The 21039-nt window shown below is 37.2% G+C and overlaps 5 protein-coding genes across 5 annotated transcripts in view; 2 read left to right on the forward strand and 3 right to left on the reverse strand.

Annotated features, from left to right (window-relative positions):
* The window catches only part of LOC131796587 (integrator complex subunit 12-like), a 6418-nt gene extending 3976 nt beyond the window's left edge, over positions 1-2442 (reverse strand). Inside the window, exons 1-2 of the mRNA XM_059114187.2 lie at positions 2236-2442; positions 922-1310 (exon numbers count right to left, since the gene is read on the reverse strand). Coding sequence (XP_058970170.2) covers positions 922-1310; positions 2236-2442 — 596 coding nt within the window. The remainder of the gene's footprint in view (positions 1-921; positions 1311-2235) is intronic.
* On the forward strand, positions 2441-6349 carry LOC131796588 (uncharacterized). Its single transcript, XM_059114188.2, has 6 exons — positions 2441-2705; positions 3225-3380; positions 4398-4516; positions 4662-4766; positions 5304-5371; positions 5471-6349. The coding sequence occupies exons 1-6, from the start codon at positions 2441-2443 to the stop codon at positions 5601-5603; spliced, it is 846 nt and encodes a 281-aa protein (XP_058970171.2). The 3' UTR covers positions 5604-6349.
* On the reverse strand, positions 6195-8634 carry LOC136279393 (uncharacterized). The gene is made up of 3 exons (XM_066163068.1): positions 7408-8634; positions 7249-7314; positions 6195-6656 (listed from the first exon to the last, which is right to left on the reverse strand). Exons 1-3 carry the CDS (start codon positions 8560-8562, stop codon positions 6195-6197), a joined length of 1683 nt encoding a protein of 560 aa, XP_066019165.1. The 5' UTR covers positions 8563-8634.
* A 1013-nt stretch (positions 8635-9647) lies between these two features.
* On the reverse strand, positions 9648-11871 carry LOC131796595 (sperm microtubule associated protein 2-like). The gene is made up of 2 exons (XM_059114194.2): positions 11711-11871; positions 9648-10313 (listed from the first exon to the last, which is right to left on the reverse strand). The coding sequence occupies exons 1-2, from the start codon at positions 11854-11856 to the stop codon at positions 9761-9763; spliced, it is 699 nt and encodes a 232-aa protein (XP_058970177.1). The 5' UTR covers positions 11857-11871; the 3' UTR covers positions 9648-9760.
* A 1038-nt stretch (positions 11872-12909) lies between these two features.
* On the forward strand, positions 12910-20605 carry LOC131796491 (26S proteasome regulatory subunit 6A-B). Its single transcript, XM_059114080.2, has 19 exons — positions 12910-12995; positions 13100-13177; positions 13399-13461; positions 13576-13638; positions 13979-14005; positions 14272-14352; positions 14627-14689; positions 14861-14907; positions 15473-15563; positions 16015-16087; positions 16629-16699; positions 16795-16833; positions 16962-17069; positions 17639-17671; positions 17885-17950; positions 18767-18821; positions 18992-19082; positions 19696-19777; positions 20197-20605. Exons 1-19 carry the CDS (start codon positions 12954-12956, stop codon positions 20305-20307), a joined length of 1284 nt encoding a protein of 427 aa, XP_058970063.1. The 5' UTR covers positions 12910-12953; the 3' UTR covers positions 20308-20605.
* Positions 20606-21039: the final 434 nt, after the last annotated feature.

Consider the following 21039-nt stretch of genomic DNA (forward strand, 5'->3'; position numbering starts at 1 on the left):
TCCAAAGTTTACTTAAAACTCCATAATTATAATAATAATATTAATTTGCTTATAGTTATCATGGAAATTTCCAATAAGTACAACCATTCACACTTTTTCATCCCAATCTTGATTGGTGAAACTGCACAAACTTTTTCTTGATCCACATAAATTGAGATTATTCCATGGAAAGAGTGCATGAACAATTTTCATTCACAAGTTGCAATGCATCAAAAAAATTAATGACTGAGCGCAGCAAATGAGTGAGTTTTTTTTATGCACCACAACTCATGAATAAAAATCATTCAAGCACTTTTCATAGTATGATGTTTTTATTTCATACATACTAAGATTTACACTGTGAAATATAAAGCAAATGACTGTGAAAATACACTGTTCGTCCAATCAGAGACACAAACAACAGTACTTCACAGTGTAAATCTCAGTATATATGAAATAAAAACACTTCTGTACTCAGATGTTTGCTTTATGCAGTTCTGTGTAAATAGCCAAGTGGATTAGAGCTGAAAAGCATTTTTAGAAAGTTAAAAAAAATTTGATCTTGATGATTTTTTTGCGCCAAAACAAACAGAAGGTGATGGTCTGATTGTAGACTGAGCAATAAATAAATGGATGAATGGATGGAAGTATAGGAGGACCAACATATGGTTTGCCAAACAGACTAACTGAATGAAGGGGCAAGTTTTTAGAGAAACTCTTGAGCAGTGTAAGTGGGAGAGTATAACAGCAGGTAATTTTAAGTGTTATCAACTGAGTTGATGACATGCATTGGCCATCATAATGAGTTTCAATGCTGACGTTTGGAGTGTTAGCCCTTCGTCGGAGCAAATGGTAAGGACTAACTGAATAACTGACTGACTGAGGGCCAGATTTATAGCAAACAAAGACAATCAATAGAAACCAATGAAAAGAAAAACAAACCTGCAACAAATACTGCAAACAGATCCCCAGTCAATCATTAAGTCATCAACCACAGGTTGCAGAGCTGTTGGGGGTTCTAAATCTCCTTCATCTAAAACATCCTCAACATCAAATTGAAGCTTAGCTTTCTTTGATGAACTCTGATCCATGAAGGAGCTTGAGCTTAGCTCCACAGTTTCAATCATACTTGAGCCAACCTCCAATGTTTCAACACTTGCCTCTTCAATAGGAAAACTCTTAACTGGCTCTGGTTTTGCAGTTGGAATATTCTGCTTTGGTTCAGCTTCAAATTTTTTCTCGGTCAATTTGGCCTTTACTTCTGCTGTTGATACTATTGCACTTGGTCTCCTCTCAGTGTGAAGTCCCAATTTACCTTCTTTAGGTTTCTCCTTGTTGAAAAAAAAAAAAACAGAAAATCATACTAAAACTGGTTCTTTAATTAAGGTTGATAATTATTGTGCCTTGTAACACCCACCATTATACTTGTCTGTTTCCACCAGTGCTGTTTGTTGCACTCAAGTAAGGTTATAGATGACAATTTTGCTTACCAGGATACTTCACATGTTAATAGTGAAAAACTTTGTCAATGACAGAAAAGATAAAGGTTTCTGCCTGCACATATTTTAGATAAATTCATTTTAAATCCAAATTACTTGCATGAAATACACTCTTTTGCTGGGGTACCATGATTGAAATATTTTGGCTCAAGCTTACAATGCCAGAGTAGGATAATGAAAGTGCACATCACTGCAACTGTCAGAGTGGGATTTTGTTAGGAATATTGTAAGACATTTACCACACTGAGACTCCTTTGTTCAGCTTTCTCCCAAATTTTTACAGAGAACTGTTCATCAATCTTGCATCTTTAAAGAACAAGCAATGACAATGGCAAACTCCTGCCCTGCAAGCTTGCAGAAAGCTGATCCTGGGAATTACATATTAACTACATCAACCAAGTGTTGATTGATTCACATGAAAAAAAAAGGACAATTCAACTTGCTCTATTTAACAAATTGTTGGGAAAAAATTAGCTGTTCACATTTACTTGAAATTAGCGGTGTCATGTTACATCAACAAATGAGGAAAATTGTTCACTTTACCATCATGTTAATAACTCATTGATCATTATTACCGACGTTGTTTCGCTCAATCAGTTGCACTAACAAGTTTTTTGGGCTTGAAAGTGTCCAGCCCGCTGACAACCAGAATACCTAGATTATTTTGATTGTCAAACCAAGGACATGTTAGATCCTGTGTCCTTGCAGCTTGCATTATATAAGAGATAACATTGAGATTTGTGTTTGTATTTCGTACCTTGGAAGACGTGGGAGCTTGCTGGTTGTGCTGTCTGACGACTTCATCTCTAAGGGCACGAAGCTGGTCCAGAGAATCAGGGTGCTTTGAGTGGAGAAGCTTCAAAGCCTTGATAAACACAGGATCTATCTCCACTGAGTTACTAGCGACAGCCATTTTAGTTCTTTGTTCCATAGTAGTGCCCAGTCTACCCATTGAACCCAACATGTCGGCCGCTGAAGGTGAAGAAGTCTTGAACGCTGGCGGACAAACGCAGAAATCAGAAGTCTCTGCGGTTGAGCTCTCTAAGCGACTTCAGAAGCTTATGTTAAAGATCGAGGGGAGTTTTATTACGGAAGAAGGCCGAGCAGTTGATTACAATGCGTTGAAAGACAGCGCTTTTTTCAAGGAGTATGTCGAAGGAACTCAAGCTCTGAAAACAGTGAATCTGGAAAGTTTAGATGGGGCGGAGAATATAGCCTTCTTTTTAAGTATCCTTCCACTGTGAGATTTGATTGCTCCCTGTTTTAACAAGCACAAACTTTAAACAACTTCAATGCAAGGCATGATGGGAGTGAGGTCTCCTGAATTAAGACCAGGGCTGATGTCACGGGAGAAATAGGGGAAAGATAACCCCGTTCTGTTAGGGACCTTGTGGTAGTGGGGGTGGAGTACCAGGTGGGTAAATGGGTTTTATGTGTAGTATTTTATTCAATTCTGAACCCTTACGCTTAACTGATCTAGGTACAGGAGTCTCCTAGATGTCAACGCATTCATTTTGAGAACAATTCTTCAACAAAGTTTAACTTTGAAACCTGTACCATTTCAAATTATTTGCCCCTCTCTTCCACAGCTTTCTTTTCTTTTCTCTTGCAAGACACCTTCCTTTTTCAAAGTGTAATGCAAATTGAAGTTGGGTATAATGAAAGTGCAATTATTTTCAGGCAGTTGAGTCACATAGAGTGGATTCCATAGAGTGACCAAGAAAAAGATTCCTTGATAATTTATAGATATTTATAATTCATTAACAATTCATGGCTTAGCAATGTGTGAGAGTGGGTTACCTAATTCAGTGCTGGAGATCAAGAGTTTCTGGAGAAAAACATCATACAACATTGGTGGTCAGAAATTTTCTCTTGATGACATTGAACATGGAATTCTAAGAGGTATGGATGGATGACTTTTTGAACCAGACCTTGTGGTTTTCTCCTACCTCATAAAGCTGGAAGAATTCATCAGTTTGCAATTTTCTTATTGCCTTGTCTAAGGTTGGAGAGGAAGATGGACACCCAGTTGTTTAAAGGCTGATTGACACTAACCTAGAGTTAAATTTCAATCCAGGTTTCTTTATCCTTTTGTTCAAAAGCCTTTCTCGCATGATTTTCTTTATTCTTTGAGGGGCATTCACACATCAAATTGTAAACAGAAAGAATTGGACTGAATTTTCTAATATGGACTTTAGATCTCAAATCAGATTTCACATTAACCTTGGGTTATCTTAATCCAGCTTTGAACAACCTGGTCTGGCAGGCCAAGAGGTCTGGTTTTGAGTCCAACACAGGTCATGGTGTTGTATTCTTGGGTAAAGTAATTTACTCGGTGTCTAACTTCATGCACTCAGAGGGTCCTAGGAGTAAACATGGGTACTTGTGAACTGTCAGGAAAAGTGAAAGAAATGCAGGGGAGTAACCAGGAATGGACTGGGATCCCAGCTGAGGGGAGTAACAATACTACCAGCCACTGTAAGCTACAGTGACTAGGACAAACTGCAGCATTGTGGGTTAGCAGGCTAAAGAGCAGACTTTGTCGTTTTAACCTTTAGTACACAGGACAAGTGAAGACTTAATTTACTCAATTTAGAATGAAAGTTATTTACTGCCTAGCTTTGCTTGATGACGAAGCTTTTACTCCGGAACAAAAAATTAGACATTGAATTGAAGTGAGGACAATAACCTGTGGGCCTGCATCTTCTTTGTATTGGTTGTCAGGGGATGTAAAGGAACCCATATACTTCTCACAATGAGTAGGGAACATAGCTCTTGGTGTTGTGATGTGGCCTTGTTATTGTTAACACAAGCCCCCATTTAACAAGCTTTAAAGCTGAACTGAGCAAGCCTGTCTAAATATCAAAAATACTCCCCATCGTACCAGTCTAAGAATACCCTACTTTCCGTCTTTTTAAGGTAACAGACCACACCCAGCAGATGGAAAGCCCTTATTTATGGAGGATGATCCTCGCCTTGAGTTCACTGTCAAAGAAGTCGATCCTAGGATACATTTTGCTTTGGTTTGTGGTGCAAAGGTATTATTTTATGATCATATTGAATTTAATTCAAAGCACTTATTTCACCAAGTAGTGAATGATAATTGCATTCTTAATACACTATAATTTTTCCAACCATTCCGGTTTCAAAATGTAACATCTTTTTATTATGTGAATATTGCAGTCTTGTCCTGCCATTAGAGTATTCTCAGGGGAAAACCTTGAACGAGGACTCGATGCAGCAGCAAAGAACTTTTGTTCTCAAGAAGTTCGTGTTGACAATAACATGGTAAAAAAATATTATTTTCCTCCCATTTTTTCTTCCAGAAATTAGCAACACCCACCCCAAAGGATGGGCATTAGAAATTCAAAGGGGAGGGGATATGCTTGAAAGCCAAAAGTTATGCCAGATAGCAAGCCTTTGAGGGGAAGACAGCACTAAAATGGATCATCCTTGTGTTGGATCTCTGTGAAAGGGTTCGGTAGTGCAGAGAGGGATTTAATCCTCACTTGAAAATATTCTTGGTCATAACTAATAAGGCTGAAACTGTTCCTATTGTACTGTTATATTTTTGCAAGCGTGTTCTTAGTACACGCTAAGACATACTATTTTTACAGCATAATTGAGAATTTAGAATTCAGCTGTCTTGCTCTCCTTAATGCTCCCCCTAGGTCTCATGCCAGGAGGCAGCTGACCTGTCATCTGCATGGACACGTCAAGAATACCAACTAATCTTGGACAAATGTAATTGAAATGGGAACTCCTCCTAAAGATCCATACACTTTTCCATAAATCATCTGATGATAAACTAATTTAATTCTCTAGGTAATTCTTTCAAGAATATTTATGTGGTACAAGACAGATTTTGGATCAACAGACAGAGAATGTTTAAGGTATTTAAAGAGCTACTTTTTTGTGAAAAAATGTAAATTTGGAGTTTATACCTTGTGCAATTTTCAATTCTTGTTTTTCTCCTTGTGTGATAAATTTAGCTGGATTTCTCATCACCTGGGCAAAGATGAACAGCAGAAACTAAAAAGTTTGTTGGAAGTTGCAGATAGTGACAGTTCAATTAATATTACCTATAGCGAATACAACTGGAACCTGAATGGATCAAAACTGTAAAGTTAATACTGGTTCAGTAGCAGAAAAACACAAATTAAACACTGAAGAGGTATTTGAATTAAATTAAGAATTAAATTTTTTATTTGAAATTATCACACAATCCAGTAAAAATCCCTGCCAAGTGTCACTGATTATGATTTTGGACTCAAGGCCCACACTTATGAATAAACCACAATCAACACAAAAATTATATCATCTATTGATGACCAAGTGTTAATGCCATAATCTTTTTCCTGGGAAGCCAGGACACCAGCCACTTTGGAGACGATATGCCTTTTTTTTTTCCCACAGAAGGACATACATACACACAAGCCAAATTTTAATTGTAATAAAACTCCAATGTTATGCTTAACATTTGGACATTTTAGTGGGCTCCTTGCCACTGTAGAGGAACAAATAAAAATGCCAGAAATGATTAGTATTTGCTGTAATAAGTCCCTCAAAATAAATTTCTTTTCAATGACTAATGTCAAATTTTTCATTTTTATACAAATTGATTATAGTTTATTATAATAAACAAAACTTTTTAAGTGAGATTATACTCATTAATGCTGCAAGTGAGACAAGCAATGCTCATGTTTTTTTATAATTTTAACCGGAAATAAAGGGACCAATTTTTGGAAACGAAGACTTGGAAGATATGCTTGAGCTGCGTTGTGTATCATAATTATTTTCTTCAATTGTATCTTTCTCAGTATCTTTGGGTGTTCCTGTACTTCTGTGTCTAATGTGAGAAGCTGCACTACTTGTTGAGTAGTTAGATGGGGTTATACAAGCCTGGAAGTTGCTATTCTTGGGAAAGACTACTTGCGGCTCTCTCTTCATTAATATATCAGCAAAAACTTGGCTAGGAATGCTTGAGCCAGATGCTGAAGATGTTAGGCTTCTTGTGGGACTAACCTCCATGCTCTTGTCTGGAGAAAAACTTGGTGACTCGCAACAGTCAAGGAGCATGTGGTGTACTGCTTGGCTTTGAATGAGGGGTTTAGGTGTTATAATTCTGAGAAATTCCTTCTCTCCAAATGTTGGTGTTCTTGTGTCTTTACTCTCATACTTAAGATAAATTTGAGGAGAAAAGAACATGAATTTGGATTACATTTTTCAACTGACATCCTATGAAAAACTTAGATAAGATGTTAGGGTTGTTGGAAGTGAAAAAATTAACCATTGCAAAAATGTCTGTACATGTTTTGGTTCCTGTTTAGTTTGTTTTCAGCTCGTTTGGAATTTTCCAAAACTATCTCTGTCTCAATCTTTTGTGTCGTATACCATTCAATAAATTTCTGTCAACTTTCAGTGAAATTTCTTCAAAGATTTGAATTTTTATTATCCTTTGTGTCAGCTGACAGTGGGGGATACAAGATAAGGAGAAAAAATAAATCTGAAAGTAGCTTTAAAAATTTTTGCATCGAAGAAATAAATTAAGTGTTACATGTTATCACTAGTCCTGGAAAATCTTTTTCAAATTTGTGTCACATAGCCACATTGTTTCCTTGCATTGGTAAAAGTTTATGCACCAAAAAATTCCAGAGATAAAATTTCATCGCGTTTGGTATCCCCTCACATTATTTCCTATTTGAAATCAACCCTCGTTCACGTATCTTTTTCACACGACTTACTTCTACTGAAAAACCGTTATACTTACAGACATATCAGTGCTATCTCGGTTCCACTGCTGTAAATGCTTGTTCCAAACACTTTTAATTCTCGTCTGAAAAGTAAGATGTTAAACACCAATTTATTGAGAGGGAATTGTGAGGGGGTAGCATATGACCGAAAACAAAGTTTTTGTGTTAAGTCTTACCCTTGATCTCTGACTGATGGCGCGACCTTTAGGTACAAGCCGAGGCGAATTTGTCGAACTGCGAACTTGGAGTTGAACTTTCTTCAATTTTCCTCTTGTACACTCTGTTTTGTTTGCATCTTTCACATTCTCCACATTAATCGGCTCTGAAGCGACATCTTCTTCACGCACCGGGGCAATCTGCTTAAATTCTAAGGTGCTTTTACCCTCAATAAATTTCCTTTCAGCAGTCAACTCAATGTTTGCGTTTGATTTCGCTTGAAGTTTACCTCGGTGTAGGGTCGAAGTATTGCAATTTGGAGTTACTTTTTCAGACGTACTTTGTTGTGGCCTTGTCGAACAAGGCTCAACTTTCAATATGTTGTTCTCGTAGGCACCCTTTTCCTTTGTGCTAAATCTGTAGTAAGTGGAGGAGAGTTTCGGAATGGTTATACAACTTGCTTCATTGATTTTCTTCAGTTGTTTGTTTAATGCAGGAATATTCATTTCCTTCAGCTGTGTCTGAATGTACTTCTCGATACTTTCGTCGGTAATCTGTTCTCGATAACTCTTCATGTAGAACCTGGTGTGACAGGAATGGCGAAATTGAAACTCAGTGTGGGCAGAAGACGAGGCTGAACGATTATTTCTATGAAGTCTTCCGCAAACTCCGCCATCAGTGTTTTTGGTCCAATCCAGCGAGTCACTTTTCGCTCGTGTATTTTTAACATTACTGTCCCGCTCAATGCAGTTGTTCTCTTCAACTAGATCCTCGTTCTTCTTTAAAGAACAGCGAGGTGACGTGAAAACCTGTGGACATTTCTGGAAAGCTGCAGCTTTATTTGTTCCTTGAACATCCAAGGCCAAGCTTTGAAACGGAGTGAGCTTATCAAGTTGATATCGGTCTTCGTGTTGCGTGGCCGATAAGCAAACCTGCCATGCTGAAAAAGGTGTCTTAGGGCTTGAAACGCGTGTATTGTTATCCTCCATAGGAAGCATTTTGAACATCAGATCGCATAAATCCTCTTTAGTTTCTTGCAAAAGTTCTTTCGTTTTTGTATCAACTGTCAAATCAGACATAAACCAACGTTCGCTAACGGCGCATAAGTCCTCTACTGTTTTTCCTTCGACAAGTCTCTTGAAAGGACAAGGAATTGTCACTGTTTCAAAATTCATTGTAAAAGGAAAGAGTTCTTTGCTAATTTGGTGTTTTTGAACGCTTCATTAGCGTTGAAGGAAAACACCTTGGTTAACTTTTTTTTTGACGCAAAGGTTCTCACTTGCGCGCGCATGTGAGGAGGGGCGGCGGTGATTCCCTCTGATTTGTCTACGTGGACCAGAGTACATAGCGGGGGTGGGGGGCAATTTATCAGCCTGTTAGAGGTTAACACAGACCCCGACGATGGCGCTTCTTTCTCGCATAAACTTCTCCCTTTTCCGCTTTTACGCGAGTCATACAGGCCACTTTTTTTTTGCACTGTACATGGTGAATGGCGCAAGAGCCAATAAGTGAATCTTGATATACGGTAATAGTATTTTGTGAGTATGTTGATATGAAACAATCTACCGAAATCAGTGATTCTGCATCGAGATAACACTGATATAATAGTAAATGATCGCAATTTTTTCCTTAAATGGCTCTGGTAACCTTATCTAACTTACTACAGTTTTATTTCAGTGTGTTTAGTGGGCTTGTCTTTCTACAACTGTTGGATCTTTTTGTGCGACGATTTTAGAGAAACGTTGTTTCTTTATCGTTCAGTGAAGAGCAACGATCATGCCCTCACTCGGTGTGCGCCTGTTCCCGTCTATAAATCCGAACTAATTTCTATTTTTTTATTTCTTTTTACCTCTTACCAAGTCTCTCTTACCTTAATGACTGGTTAAATATTTCTTATTTAAAACTGTCAAAAAAAAAACTGTCCTCAAGTTGATAGTTCTCTATGTTCTAAACACTTGCGCTGCATATGTGTTTTAATGATCTTGTAAGGATAAGCAATCACTGACAGTTCCAATATCAGACAAGGAAAAGGGGGACTGGAGCCGATCTAGGAGGGCGGGAGGAAGGCCTTTCCTTCTTTTTCTCACCACCAAACTTAAACCGTCCCTTCAACCCCTTCGCTTAGAAAGCCTAATAATCAGGCTAGTCCTTTACATAGCGTGAGAATTTTTTCATCAAAATGAAAATAGAAAAGGTATTTGCAAACGGAACAAAATTTTAATCAAAGTGCAACTCAAGCAATTCTCTTTTAATGGTTGTAAACTAAGTTATAGGATGAAAAAAAAAAGGAGTTCAAAGGCAACAGAAGGTTAATGAATTTATAAACAAATGAAAAATAAATATATAAATAAATAGTCCAAGTTAGTATGCTGACTACCCTCTGATGATTGGTTGGGCCAATTCAGCTAATCTGTCCGAACACTTTGCTTTTTGAGCAGCTTTAGAGACTTCAAAAGCGTCAGAGTTTGGCAAATTTGTTGCTATTTCTCTTTTGATTGGTAAAGCCAGGTCATCAATTCTTTTGGAAGGCCTGGCTTTCAGTGCAGCTTTCGACACTTGCCAAACTTCTATCTTGTCTGGCGTGAACCCTATGGGAACACCTTTAGCGTGAGACAGTTCGTGCACTCTTGCTGAGGCCCGCGACAGCAGCGCACTTTGCTTTATGGTCCATTCGCGTCCCTCGATAGGGGATCTTTTCTTCGGTTGACTTAGGTCCTCTGTTCGCGGTGATGCAGCAGCTTTTTGTGCCGCAGAAGACACTGTAGTTTGAACTGGTCTGCAAGGCTCGTACTCCGAGTGAAACTTTTTGGGTTGTGATAGTTGTTCAAGACGGCTATTCGCCGCGGCCCTCCGTGCAGCAGGGCTGACTTTCCAAACAGGCGAGGAGCGGCCGATTGTATAGTCACGGAAAACGTTATGTTGTTTCCTTTAAAAACAGAAAAGATGAAATCAGTAAGGCGTTATCCACCCTTCAAACATCTGGGGCCCAGGAGACAGGGGCAAAGACCGTGAAGGGGACGCCTTGACAACTGAGAGCCCAAGGGTGGGACGATAACAGCAAATATCTGTACGAAAAGCAAGCAGGGGCCGATCGACTGAGAGTTTCAAATACCACTCGTGTCTTACTACCATTGGTACTCTTCCCTTTGTTTTGGAATTGCCATTATTTAATCCGACCATTTGTCCAGAAATAGTTACTTGCTTAAACCAAATTGTGACATAATAAGAGTTTTTAGAGATTTTACTAAAGAACCTGCAAAACAAAATTAGAATGACAATAACCGACAACAACTTCAATGGAGGACTTATGCAAATAATAAACCGACTGGGTCACGCTTCGAAACGCACACGTGTATTTTGTCTTTTAGGAAGCGAAAACATAGTGACTCATGTCTATATATATTTTTTTTTTGAAGGAGAGCTGTGTAGAAACGGACCGATTTGTATTTGTGGTTAATAATCCCAAACAACAACAGTTAAAGGCTGAATTAGGACTGTTTGAGAAGGAGAGTTTCGATAAATTTAGTCAATCTAGACCAACAGGAAGAATCTTAAGGCTAAGATTTCATGACTTTGTTTTCGGAAAGAGCACATACTGAAACTTGTTCTGGGAACTTAGGAGAGTTGTGACATTTTCTTGATATGGCAATTATTGCATTAAGCTTTAATTAAAGTGCCTAAGGCAGACGTCCTAATAAGGGGCAGTTTGGTTTTTGTCACAGGTCAAAGGAGACTGGAAACCCTTTTCTATAAAGTAATTTTTTATGTGACACCAGCGAAGTTGCTTTTTTTTGGAGGGGGCGAATTTTAAATCTAAAAAACATTACATTTTTATAATCTTTTGTCTGAAATATTATTTGCTGCCGTAATGAAGGTATCCTAGATATGTTTGCTCGGCACTTCCTTGAGGACATTTCTTTGTTTATATTTAGGCGGACGTTTGCTTTTGAATTGTTTTCTGAATAAACAGACAGTTAATTGAATTGACCCTCTATGAACCTGTAAGAATGCAAAAACAAACCACAGAAAGAAAGTTGATCACTCATAAACATTTCGAATATTTTGCTGATAAAACTCAAAATCTAAAGGGCTTACAAAAATGCGATCTCACGAATATGGTACAGAGCTTCCGTCCTCGATCTGATTGCCCTCAAAAGATCATGGATTCGTGATAGGCCTGATGGTGGAACATCTAAAGATATCCAATCTTATAGTACTACTGAGAAGCAAATATTTGGTGCAATCAATCAGAGTATGGCTTCTTTCATAAAACTGATGCTGACCAAACCTCCGTGAATATCACATCGTTCTTTATCAACTTACTTGTACGCTGGCGTCTTAACTTCATCAAAAACACTTCTGCGCGAGACCCCGAGATTCGGTATAAATGGAACAGTTTGATCACTGGTCTTGATGTCGTAGTAATATCCATAGCGTGGGTGAGAGGTTACAATAATTTTGCTGTCCATTTTCGCTAAAGGCACCTGGCGTTGTTGATCGCGCGTGAAAAATGAATTTGACACAAAAAGGTCACAGAGGTTACCATGGAGACGTTTTTTGATAGACTGCTGTGGCGAAATGGTTGTTGGGAAACGTAAGAAGTTGCCAAAGTGTCTTAAAATTCTTATACATCTCTATATTTATATCTCGCCACACTTATATTTTTGTTCATATATATTTACTGTACTGTTCTGAAAAGAGAAAAACTTGCAAGTTTCTTGTACACTTGACTCGCAAAGGATGTAAACAACGATGGAGAAAAAAAATGTATGAACGTGAAATAATGGTAGCTTTTACGGGCAATTTCTATGAAAGTGATGTATCTTTTAGAGATCAAAGGAAAAAATTGACTTATGCCCAGATTCGTCTCCTTTAGGAATGAAAGTGGAATGGGAAAAAAATCGGGCGAGCATCTTCTTCACTTGTTTATCACCGGAGATGCTGACAAAGAGTGGTTATTGTTAAGAATCCAAAAAAGGGAAGCTTCAATTTTAGATCAGACTTCCTTTCTGTAAGAGCGAAATCAAGAATACGATACTGAAAAAAAACAAACCAATTAAAGTTAGGCAAGAGCCCATTCCTGAGTAAGGAAAAAAGGTGCATACGAGAGGGAAGACGTATAATTTGTTCTTTCACCCTTGAGTTAGAGAAAAAAATTGAATTTAAAGGCTACGAAAAAGGCTAAAAAGAAAATAAGACCAATAATGAAGACCAAACGGAAATGTTTCCTGTATGAATGTGTACCTGACGTATCTTTATTCAGTGTATTTTACAGGTCTAACCAACCAAAATGAATAAAACTCAAGCTGGTGACAAAGAACAAACGAGAGAAATACTTCAGGGCTCAAAGTTCCATAATTTCGTAAATTAAGCAGTGGTTTCTACTACACCTTGCCCATGATTTCCAGTTTGCTTAGAATTATAATTTGATTAAACGCAGCAGTGAGAATTTTTTATTATTCATGTGAAGTCCAGGGAAGAGCTGGGATAGCCTCGTCTTTGTCACCGGAAAGGTTGTACGCTCGGTTGGGAGCGTGGGACGAGAGCGATTACTCAGCGAAACAACATGGCGGCCCTCGAAGACAAAGCGATATGGGAAGATGGCGAGGTATTTTTCACGTTCATGGCTGTTTCGAAGAGTTTTTTATTCACCTTGATCGTCTTGAAAACATTTAACGACTTGTTTGAAATATGTTTTGTTATTTTTATAAGGAAATCGACGAGGAAGTTCTTCGAATGCAGACCGACGAAATTGTTGGACGGGCTCGACTGTTAGATAATGAAATTAAGGTAAGATTTTTCATGTCGATTTAGTTACTTTATGGAGTTATGATATCTTACCAAAACTTTCCACAATTCCTAAGACTTAGTGTGACTATAACAATGTCTTTACATTGTAATGTTGGGTAGTAAAGTCGAATTTTGTGATACGTCTGTCAAAAAAATTAAGCTTGTATTAGGAAATTATTCAGTTAGTCATGTGCTTCACTGTATTATTTTTTCTTTTACAGATAATGAAAAGTGAAATTATGAGAATTAACCACGAACAGCAAGCAATGAAAGAGAAAATAAAGGTAACGTCCATTTCTGCGCTGCTGGAATTAAAATTTAGGATTAATTTGACATTTTACGTACGCAGTGGCATCATCATACAGACGAAAGTTAACAATGCTATTTTATTCACTTAGGAGAATTCAGAGAAAATCAAAGTGAACAAAACGCTGCCATACCTTGTGTCTAATGTAATCGAGGTATGAAGTTTTCTTTATCATTTGTTATAAATCCATTAGACCAATTTCTAGGAGATAACACCAATTTTTCAGGTTTGCATGACATATTTCTTGGTTTATACTACATGTACTTTGTCCAAGAACCCAAGATACTGTATTTCTCACTCCAAGTTAAACAACCTCTGCACCATTATAAGAACAAGTTAAGGCAAAGAAAGATGTTTTTCATCTGCATGGGACAAAGAAAAAATTCTAAGTCATCACAAGGAATCAAACCTCAGGCCTTTGGATTAAGTTGATAATATTACATAATTTGGTGAAATCTAAAAACTCATAGTAATTTCTTTAATTCCTTCAACAGCTCCTTGACGTAGATCCTCAAGACAATGTAAGTTTTATTTTGACTCTATTTATTTTCTAGAAATACAATTTAATATTAATTCATATGAAAAAGTTTAAAAGCTAGATTTCAGAATCTAATCATTTCACTCCAGTTGAATGTTCATTCAGAAATAATTCTGCTTCATGTAGGTATACTAGCTTTATAGAGGTACTTCATTCTTTAATTATCACGTCATGTTATCCTTGTTTTCTGATAGTTTTTTTTTTCATTTGCTATCACTACATGCAAATAATATATTGATTTGTCTGTAGGCTGAGGAAGATGGTGCCAATGTTGATTTGGATTCACAGCGAAAAGGCAAATGCGCAGTCATTAAAACTTCAACAAGACAGGTAAATTGTAATATCTTGTCCTAAGAAACCCAAATGGTGAGGTACATTGACAGAATACACCTAAGTAAGATCTGTAATATTCAAGATTAGTTTTGCTTCAAAATGACCTGGTTTCCTGGTAAACATAAACCTTCATTCCCCTGTCTTACGCAATATACAAAGTACTGTGTATGATATCAAAAACAAGTGAAAGTTCTTAACAGCAGTTTTCAAACTTTAAACATTCAAACTTGGAGTTTTACTTTTATAAACTTGGTTTTTCTCATTCTTGCAGACATACTTTTTACCTGTGATTGGTTTGGTGGAACCTGAGAATTTAACACCAGGGGATCTAGTGGTAAGGAGAGTGTGTAAATCTGTCTACTTAATTGCTTCCTTCAGTTTCTCACCAGACAGTGGAGAAGTTTAAGTTTATGTCATGTACTTATAGGAGTGGCTTTTATTTTGTTCTTCTACACTCCATAATTTGCTGATTTTCTGTTTGTTTGTTTTTTTTTTTTCATTCTAGGGTGTCAATAAGGATTCATACCTCATACTTGAAAAATTACCACCAGAGTAAGTGATTCTTGACTAGTAAAGGCTTCCTATTTTAAGTTTGCTCAGCTTGGCTGGCATGGATTTCAGGATGTTACCTAACCAATTTTTTCTTGGAAGAAATTATGTTTAATTTATCTCAGAACAAGGATAAACTCAGAAACTAATGTGAACTCTTCAAATAAACTCTTTCAAATTTACTTTTTTCTGGAATGATTCTAAGTTACAGGTTTTGCTTTTTTCCTTGACATGCAAGCAGGCAGAATTTAACCAATCAGTGATCTAATTAGTTCTTGCATGGACTAGGATTTTCTCTTCCAGTTCACCAACCTGTTTGGAATTGTTGTTTTGATAAGGGTTTTTTGTGGCAAATAGTGTATCCTATTATTTATTCTGCATTTTTAATCATTAGCGGTACACCAGGGATCATAGAACATTTTCACGCTCTTAGAATAGGGTAGCTTTGATGTAATGTTATTTCAAAATATTCCTCACTGGCTATTTGCCATCTTATGTTAAGAAATCTAGTGATATGTATTGTTTTCTTGAGAAAAATTTATGAATTGGGCTCTGTGTTGATTTCCAGATACGACTCTCGAGTGAAAGCCATGGAGGTTGATGAGAGGCCCACAGAACAATACAGTGACATTGGAGGCCTGGATCAGCAAATTCAGGAGGTAAATACATTTGTTAACCCTTTCACTATCAAGATCTCAGTAGTATTTCTCCTTACTGTCTGCCATACAACTCTTATGATGTTAGCTCAGAGAATTTGGTATTGAATCAACAGATAACCCACTGATATTTGTGATATTTTTCTCTATTCTCATCACTTGTTTGTTTGATATTGTAAGGAGAAATTCTGTGTTGGTCACTCATGGGAATGAAAGGGTTAAGCAAATAACCAAACAGACAACAGAGTTTTTGTGAAAATTCTTCATTTCAGTTAATAATGTCTAAGTTGTTTTTCTTTATTCTTTGTAATTTGAAAAATTTAATGATCTTTCTTGAATAGTCCAAATTTATGACCATCTCCACGATGCGTTGATACACAACATGGCCATTACTGCGTGTGAACTCTTCTATTTTATCTCAGAAAAATATAAATTTAGTGACATTCTTTTACAGCTGGTAGAGGCCATTGTGCTGCCAATGACACATAAGGAGAGATTTGAAAACCTTGGAATTGCACCTCCAAAAGGTAGATATTCTTGTTATTGTTTTAAAGAATTTGTCTGTTTTTGGTCCAGTTTGTAAATGAATTATTATTCTACTACTTGTTTTTGTTTGGGTAAAATTGAAGAACAGTTCTTCAAAGCAAACTGTTGCCTGTTAGTTGGTCATCTGTTGGCCAAAAGATGCTTACTAAAGCATGGACTAACAAATGGCCATCAGTCGCTGATTTGACATTAACGTAATGCTGCTTATTGTCATTAGGTTATTTTCTCAGACAGATTCTTTGCTCTCACACTTTCTCTCTGCCCAGAAGTATAAATGGGCACCAGTTGAGTATCAGCAAAACCTGATGACATACTTGGAGGCTCCCTGCAACAGTATCTCATGTTGAGGAGTAACAATATTCATAGTCACATTAGACCCTGGGATCAGTTTTACCTGTTGTGTTCTACAAACGTTTGAAGACTTGACAGAACTTGACTCAACTTTTCAAGTTTGTGAACTGGAGAACCTCTCTTGACTGGGGCAACTATTTATTTTAACTGTATACACACTTCTGCTTGTAGGTGTACTGTTGTATGGTCCACCAGGGACTGGCAAAACATTAATGGCTAGAGCTTGTGCTGCCCAGACAAAGGTGAGAAACTGTTCTGTCTGCCTTTTAGTTTTCTTGAAGCAGAGAGACTTATTTCCTCTCACTGACATTTTGTTTCGAAATTTTTCTTTGTACAGTCAACCTTTCTGAAGTTGGCTGGTCCTCAACTTGTTCAGGTAATTGCATGTTTTTTTTAATCATTCTTTCTTGTGACCCATATTGCTCCAGTTCATTTTCCCAGCTGATCAGTGTATTTTTTCTTAACACCTACAACAAATGTTTTTTGTTTTTAAAATTTCTTTAGATGTTTATTGGTGATGGGGCCAAGCTAGTGAGAGATGCATTTGCTCTTGCAAAGGAGAAAGCACCAGCTATTATATTTATTGATGAATTGGATGCTATTGGAACAAAGGTAAATTGTGGAGTTACATATTTTGTGTGTGATCAAAATCACCAGAGATATAGTTGCATAGTTGATGTTTCTTAAAAAATGCTACTTTGTGCTCTTCATTACTGATTTGGGTGTTCAGATGACTTTTAAAGGTTTTTATATGAGGATGTAGATTAATCTGCCTTGAGTTGAGCCGTGCAAACAAAATACTCTACTGTATGTCCATATTTCTCTGGGACAGTTGCTAATACCAGTTGCAGGCAGATATTTGTTTCATTATCAGTGACAGTGACAATGGTTGTATATAATTTTCAAATCATATAAATACTATAATTGTATTCCATGCTATTTTTACAAGGACAGCCTTTCGGCTATGGTTTTGTTTGTCTACATTACACATTATATCACAATGTGTTGCTCAATCCAGGCATTGAAATAAGTCACAGCAAATTTGTTGAAGTCATGAATCTTAGTGGGTATACTAAGTTTAAGCATTATCTTTAACTTACATTTGGATCAGTCTTATGATAATTATTATTAGTATAGTAAGAGTAGAATAAATGTTGCTTTCTTGTTCCTCTTTTCAACAGAGGTTTGATAGTGAAAAAGCTGGTGACAGAGAGGTAAGTTGATCAAGTCATGAAATTCTACCAAACACCTACATATACAGATGAAGTTTTTTATCTGTAATTGAACTTAATGCTGTTAGCTGGGTGATGGCTTTACTGGGTAAGTGGCTCCAGGCAAGGATGTGTAATGGGTTCTCAAAACTCCTACCAGTTGCAACATGATTGGTACATTCAGCATGGTCCTCATAATTGCCATTTGTATTTTAGGTGCAAAGGACAATGTTGGAGTTACTTAATCAGTTAGATGGCTTTAGCTCACATCATGATATCAAGGTAAACTGCAAGATCTCATTAGTAATTCTCCTTACTGTCTGTCATACAAATCTTATGATTTTAGTTCAGAGAATTTGGTATTGGATCAACCAATAATCCCTTAATTTAATTGATATTTTTCTTTATTCTCAAAACTTGTCTGTGTGAAACTGTAGGAGAAACTCTGTCTTAGTCACTCATGGGAGTTAAAGGTTAAGCTCTGTAGTTGGAAGATGTTCTTTTGATAGAATTTTTTTTCCAAGTAAGGTTTATAGATCAATATCAGTATCTGGGCAACTGCCCACCTACCCCTCTCCTAACTCAACAACAGTCAATTGACAGCAAGTTAACCCTTTCACTCCCAAGATCTATTTAGTGATTCTCCTTACTATCTGCCATAAAATTCTTATGATGTTAGTTCAGAGAATTTGGTATTGGATCAACTAATAATCCCATGATTGATATTCTTCTCTATTCTCATCACCTGCCTGCTTGATATTGTATTGACACTGTAAGGAGAAATTCTGTCTTGGTCACTTGTGGGAGTGAAAGGGTTAAGGTTAATGTTGGGTTAGGGGAGGGGTAGGTGGGCAGTTGCCCAGATACTGATATTGATCCAGGTTTACTTGGTTATATGCAAGTTCTAAGAGCTGAAGAAAGAATGAAAATTGGAAGGAGACAAATGATTATTTTTCGAGCTATTCTTTTGTTTTTACTTTGCTCAAAAAACGCGGAAATGTCTCGTTCATTCCTTTGATATACAATATCTTTGCGATTTGTACATGTTTACTTTTGTTTCCCTGTTTTTTCTTTATTTACTCTTATTCATAATTTCAGGTCGTAGCTGCTACGAATCGTGTGGATATTCTGGATCCAGCTTTATTAAGATCAGGTCTGAGTTGTATCTTTGCTTGGAATTAATTTATAGTTTCTTTTATTTGGGGTAAATGTTTTGATTTTGTTTCAGATTTTATATACTGGTAATAAAGAAAACCATCAAGGGTGCAGGATGAATGCGTGAACACGTGTTTCGCTTATTTTAACTGAATCTTTCGTTTCCAGGCCGTTTGGACAGGAAAATTGAACTGCCAAATCCAGATCAGGAGGCTAGGGCAAGAATCATGCAGATCCACTCAAGGAAAATGAACGTCAGGTGAGAACATGGCCATTGGACCGTCTTACCTGTTCATTGAATTGAACTGGGTATTACATTGACTGTTTTTCGCGTCATGGTACTCGCCTGAAGAAATGTACTTGTCGTTCCTTTTAGCGATGAATCTGTGGATTGAACCACTTAAACTATGTTTCTTTAGAAATTCTTTCTTTCAAGTGCTAAAGTGAATTTGGACCGCTTCCAGGTTTCGACGTTTCCCGATGAGCACGCGGTCATTTTGTAGGGAAAAATTCCCTGGGTTTAGCGAGGGTATCCTGTCTCTTGTTGGGCGTGGCTCAAGATCCACTGTTTTAGCCAGTCTAGAGGTGAAATGCAAAATAAAAACTGCCCCTATAGTTATGCTTCCTCTCTATAAACGGCGGCTTTTTCGAGCACGTCATTCCTTTCTAGTCGTGTCACTCGAGCCAATAACTAATACATTGTCAAAAAGTACGAAGTGATGATAAGGAACGCTTTATTTCTTTCCCTCTCGCACATAAAATGTCCAAATGCCCGGGAAGTTTGGCGCTTATCCGTTTGTAATCGTTTCGATGTTTTTTTGTTTTTGTTTTTTTGTTTTTATTAACATGTCTACTTGTTCAATTTTTCACAGTCCTGATGTGAACTTCGATGAGTTAGCGCGGTGTACTGACGATTACAATGGAGCCATGTTGAAAGCTGTGTGTGTCGAGGCAGTACGTTGAACTTTCTAGCAAACCCTTTGCTCTAATTTATTTTTGTAATTCCGTTTTGCGATTTAAGATTGTACACAAGAATATTTCAGCCTGAGGTGGGCAGAAAAGTTCGAATATGTAGCCCTACATTCTTATCAAAACAAAATGACTAAAAATGTAGTCTTCGGCGACGAGTTGTTTCAGTGTTCCGAAGGCCTTTTATCAGACTGCTCAGTTCCATCACTTGTTCTGCTGTCGTTTTGATTGTATATTCCGCTGATGTATTCAACCTGTTCCAAAGTTTTTTTGATCACTTGTTTTGCTGTCTCTGTAATGTTAACAATATTAATAATCTTGTTATTAATATTATACCTCTTCAACTTTGGTGTGAGGTTTGATCACTTTTAATTCAGCACTTCTGATCGCTTGTTCTTTTTCAGGGTATGATCGCTCTGCGTCGTGAAGCCACCGAGGTAATCCATGAAGATTACATGGACGGAATTATGGAAGTGAATGCTAAGAAAAAAGCCAACTTGATGTATTACGCTTAAAGAAAGATTTCTCTTGTAAATAAGCAAAAGAAAAAACTTTAGATGCTTTCGTTCTTTTTCATTGTATTAATCAATAGTCTGAAACTACAGTTTAACTACCAGTTTTTTTGTTCAGCGTTGTTAGCCACTCCTGTCTTATTGTGTTGCGTGACATGAACTGCGCCCGCAAAGAAGCATGGACATTGAAATACCGGAACTTGTTGTGGCGAGACACTTTCGCAATAATTCGTGCCAAAAAACCGCAAGACTTATTAAATAAAATTTAGAAAAATAAACGGTCGTTAATCTGCGGAAAGGATCCCTATCGAAAAGCTTATTTGACGTCAAGCTTTCCCCAGTCGGCTGGTACTGAAAGTCTCACAAGTTGCAACATTTTTTGTTTTTTTGGTCCTATTTATTTCCCGTGGCGGATATTAGGCAACGATTCTCCTTGGGATTTATCCCTGCAAGTTAATGACTTCCTGTGAAATAACCCAATTTTTGTCATCTTGCACATTATAGCGCACGGCCGTAAAAAGTCTACGAATGAGCGATGCTAACGTTTTCCAAACTAAATATAGATAGCGTCCTTCGGAGGCTCTCAAAAAACTGTAAACAGTAAAGAGCTCTATGCGTGGCAACATTGCCAGAACCTAGTTGAAGGGACACAAATTCCGTACACGACGATTAGGACCTTAAAAGTAGACTACAATTGGGGTAATCGTAATTGAAGTTTTGATCGTTTTCTATTTT

The sequence above is a fragment of the Pocillopora verrucosa genome, chromosome 3 (genome assembly GCF_036669915.1).
Source record: "Pocillopora verrucosa isolate sample1 chromosome 3, ASM3666991v2, whole genome shotgun sequence".
NCBI lineage: Eukaryota > Metazoa > Cnidaria > Anthozoa > Scleractinia > Pocilloporidae > Pocillopora > Pocillopora verrucosa.

Bases quoted from the DNA above. Each gene is read 5' to 3' on its own strand.
- LOC131796588 (XM_059114188.2), top strand. From the start codon at position 2,441: ATGTCGGCCGCTGAAGGTGAAGAAGTCTTGAACGCTGGCGGACAAACG. The intron at 4,767-5,303 runs GTAAAAAAATAT...TTAATTCTCTAG, and splicing joins TTCGTGTTGACAATAACATG to GTAATTCTTTCAAGAATATT. The intron at 5,372-5,470 runs GTATTTAAAGAG...TGATAAATTTAG, and splicing joins ACAGACAGAGAATGTTTAAG to CTGGATTTCTCATCACCTGG.
- LOC136279393 (XM_066163068.1), bottom strand. From the start codon at position 8,562: ATGAATTTTGAAACAGTGACAATTCCTTGTCCTTTCAAGAGACTTGTC. The intron at 7,315-7,407 runs GTAAGACTTAAC...CTTACTTTTCAG, and splicing joins CCATCAGTCAGAGATCAAGG to ACGAGAATTAAAAGTGTTTG. The intron at 6,657-7,248 runs GTAAGTATAACG...ATTTATCTTAAG, and splicing joins GAGATAGCACTGATATGTCT to TATGAGAGTAAAGACACAAG.
- LOC131796595 (XM_059114194.2), bottom strand. From the start codon at position 11,856: ATGGACAGCAAAATTATTGTAACCTCTCACCCACGCTATGGATATTAC. The intron at 10,314-11,710 runs GTAAGTTGATAA...CTGTTTTTAAAG, and splicing joins GTTAAGACGCCAGCGTACAA to GAAACAACATAACGTTTTCC.
- LOC131796491 (XM_059114080.2), top strand. From the start codon at position 12,954: ATGGCGGCCCTCGAAGACAAAGCGATATGGGAAGATGGCGAG. The intron at 14,690-14,860 runs GTAAGGAGAGTG...TTTTCATTCTAG, and splicing joins TAACACCAGGGGATCTAGTG to GGTGTCAATAAGGATTCATA. The intron at 19,778-20,196 runs GTACGTTGAACT...GTTCTTTTTCAG, and splicing joins AAGCTGTGTGTGTCGAGGCA to GGTATGATCGCTCTGCGTCG.